The 2,000-nt window shown below is 45.3% G+C and overlaps 1 protein-coding gene across 1 annotated transcript; it reads right to left on the bottom strand.

Annotated features, from left to right (window-relative positions):
- On the bottom strand, positions 434–1,994 carry LOC104772966 (trihelix transcription factor GTL1-like). The gene is made up of 2 exons (XM_010497519.2): positions 1,744–1,994; positions 434–1,262 (listed from the first exon to the last, which is right to left on the bottom strand). The coding sequence occupies exons 1-2, from the start codon at positions 1,905–1,907 to the stop codon at positions 509–511; spliced, it is 918 nt and encodes a 305-aa protein (XP_010495821.2). The 5' UTR covers positions 1,908–1,994; the 3' UTR covers positions 434–508.

Below are 2,000 nucleotides of genomic sequence, written 5' to 3'. Positions count from 1 at the left end.
CTCCTGTAGTACTTGTTCATGTTCTCCCACTTCTCCTTACACTTTTTAGCAGATCTGTCGTACCCTCTTTCCTTCATTCTTGCTGATATCTCATCCCAAATCGAACCCTTGTTGTTCATCACCGCCTTGTCTTCCACATCGCTTCTTGTACTAATCAATGCCTGCACTTCCTCTTGCGGCCACCTTCTGCCGCTGCTGCTGCCGCCTCTTGAATACCTAAACTTTATCTCTCTCTGTGTCCGAGCGGATACACATTTCTTGTCTTCACATTGCTCGGGAAGAATCTGCTGGAGTGGCTGCGGGAACACGGAGGGTTTAGGGATCTCGATCTCGTCACCAATAACGCTTTTGATGAAAGTGATGATAGACAAGCTGCGTGCTATCTCTTGCTTCCGAGCCTCTTCATTCTGTTGCATCCTCTCAATCNACTCGAGAAATCATCTACACGTATCCGTTTTGCGTGCCAAGAAAAAAAAAAGACCTAATTTAAAATCTTTCAGTCGAACCCTCATTCTTCCCTCTCTCCCGAGAAGTTGGTCTTGTACAAATCTGCAAGTTTCTCAAAGTATGAGCGAGTCTTGCTGTGCTCAGGCTGTTTTCTCCCACCTTCCATCACTCTCCTGTAGTACTTGTTCATGTTCTCCCACTTCTCCTTACACTTTTTAGCAGATCTGTCGTACCCTCTTTCCTTCATTCTTGCTGATATCTCATCCCAAATCGAACCCTTGTTGTTCATCACCGCCTTGTCTTCCACATCGCTTCTTGTACTAATCAATGCCTGCACTTCCTCTTGCGGCCACCTTCTGCCGCTGCTGCTGCCGCCTCTTGAATACCTAAACTTTATCTCTCTCTGTGTCCGAGCGGATACACATTTCTTGTCTTCACATTGCTCGGGAAGAATCTGCTGGAGTGGCTGCGGGAACACGGAGGGTTTAGGGATCTCGATCTCGTCACCAATAACGCTTTTGATGAAAGTGATGATAGACAAGCTGCGTGCTATCTCTTGCTTCCGAGCCTCTTCATTCTGTTGCATCCTCTCAATCTCCTGTTGCCTCCAAGCTTCCTCGCGGCGTATCCTCTCGCCTTCCATCTTCTCCATCACCTTAATCAACTGGTTATGCATCTTCTCCTGCCGCTTCATCATACTCCCCACCAACTTCTCCAAGAATTGCTCCAGATTTACCTTTGTTTCCCGCTTTCTTTTGCCCGCGACGGTCTTGCGGACGTCTGGGGATGAGTCACTATCGCTATCAACAGAGGAGCTGCAAATATATAAAAAAAAAAAAAACGTTCATATCAGCGACCCTCAACTAGCAACTCTTATGGTAAACTCAAAGCTTCCAACACGATTTCATTATCCAATAAACTAATCATCCCAAAAGATGCCAAGAATCTACAGACAAACACTGCTTAGAAATGGTATAAACAACACTCAGAATCAAAGACAGTACAAGGTGGTAATGACGCCGCCACATCAGTCTGACTACAAAGACTAATGCTTTAAGCTGAGAGATGTTCAACCAAGGAAGCACCAGTTAAACCAATCCAGAATCAAATGATGCCGCAAGCTGAATTATACAGAGCAAGCAACCACTCAAGAGTCAAGAGAAAGAGTAGTTTAGGACTACCAAACGAGCTTCTAATAAACACGTTAAGAAAACAAAAAAAAAAAAGTAACAAATTTTCACAGTAACAGATCCAAAAAAGCTTACATTTTTAATTACATATATAGTGGTGAATTACCCGAGAGAGACACCATCCCAAGAGAGGCGATTGCGAGCTTGAAACTGCAAATGGAGGGGAAGAGGAGCAACATCACCCTTTGGAATCCCACGAGTCAATTGACCACTTTGCCCAACGTCAGCAATCTTCGATCCCAAGGGAGCTTCGAAGCAGCCAAACCCCATCTCCGGCAGCCTATCTAGGGTTCCGACGAGAATATCAAGAGGATGTCGATCATCCGACGGAGGCTTAACGCCACACCTGATAGGTTTGAGTTT

This window comes from Camelina sativa, chromosome 20 (assembly GCF_000633955.1).
Source record: "Camelina sativa cultivar DH55 chromosome 20, Cs, whole genome shotgun sequence".
NCBI lineage: Eukaryota > Viridiplantae > Streptophyta > Magnoliopsida > Brassicales > Brassicaceae > Camelina > Camelina sativa.
This window is presented reverse-complemented; position numbering and strand designations above follow the sequence as displayed.

What these genes read in the sequence shown, in the direction of transcription:
- LOC104772966 (XM_010497519.2), bottom strand. Translation starts at nt 1,907, where the DNA reads ATGGGGTTTGGCTGCTTCGAAGCTCCCTTGGGATCGAAGATTGCTGAC. An exon ending in TGGGATGGTGTCTCTCTCGG is followed by an intron (nt 1,263 to 1,743) that starts GTAATTCACCAC and finishes ATATATTTGCAG; the next exon opens with CTCCTCTGTTGATAGCGATA.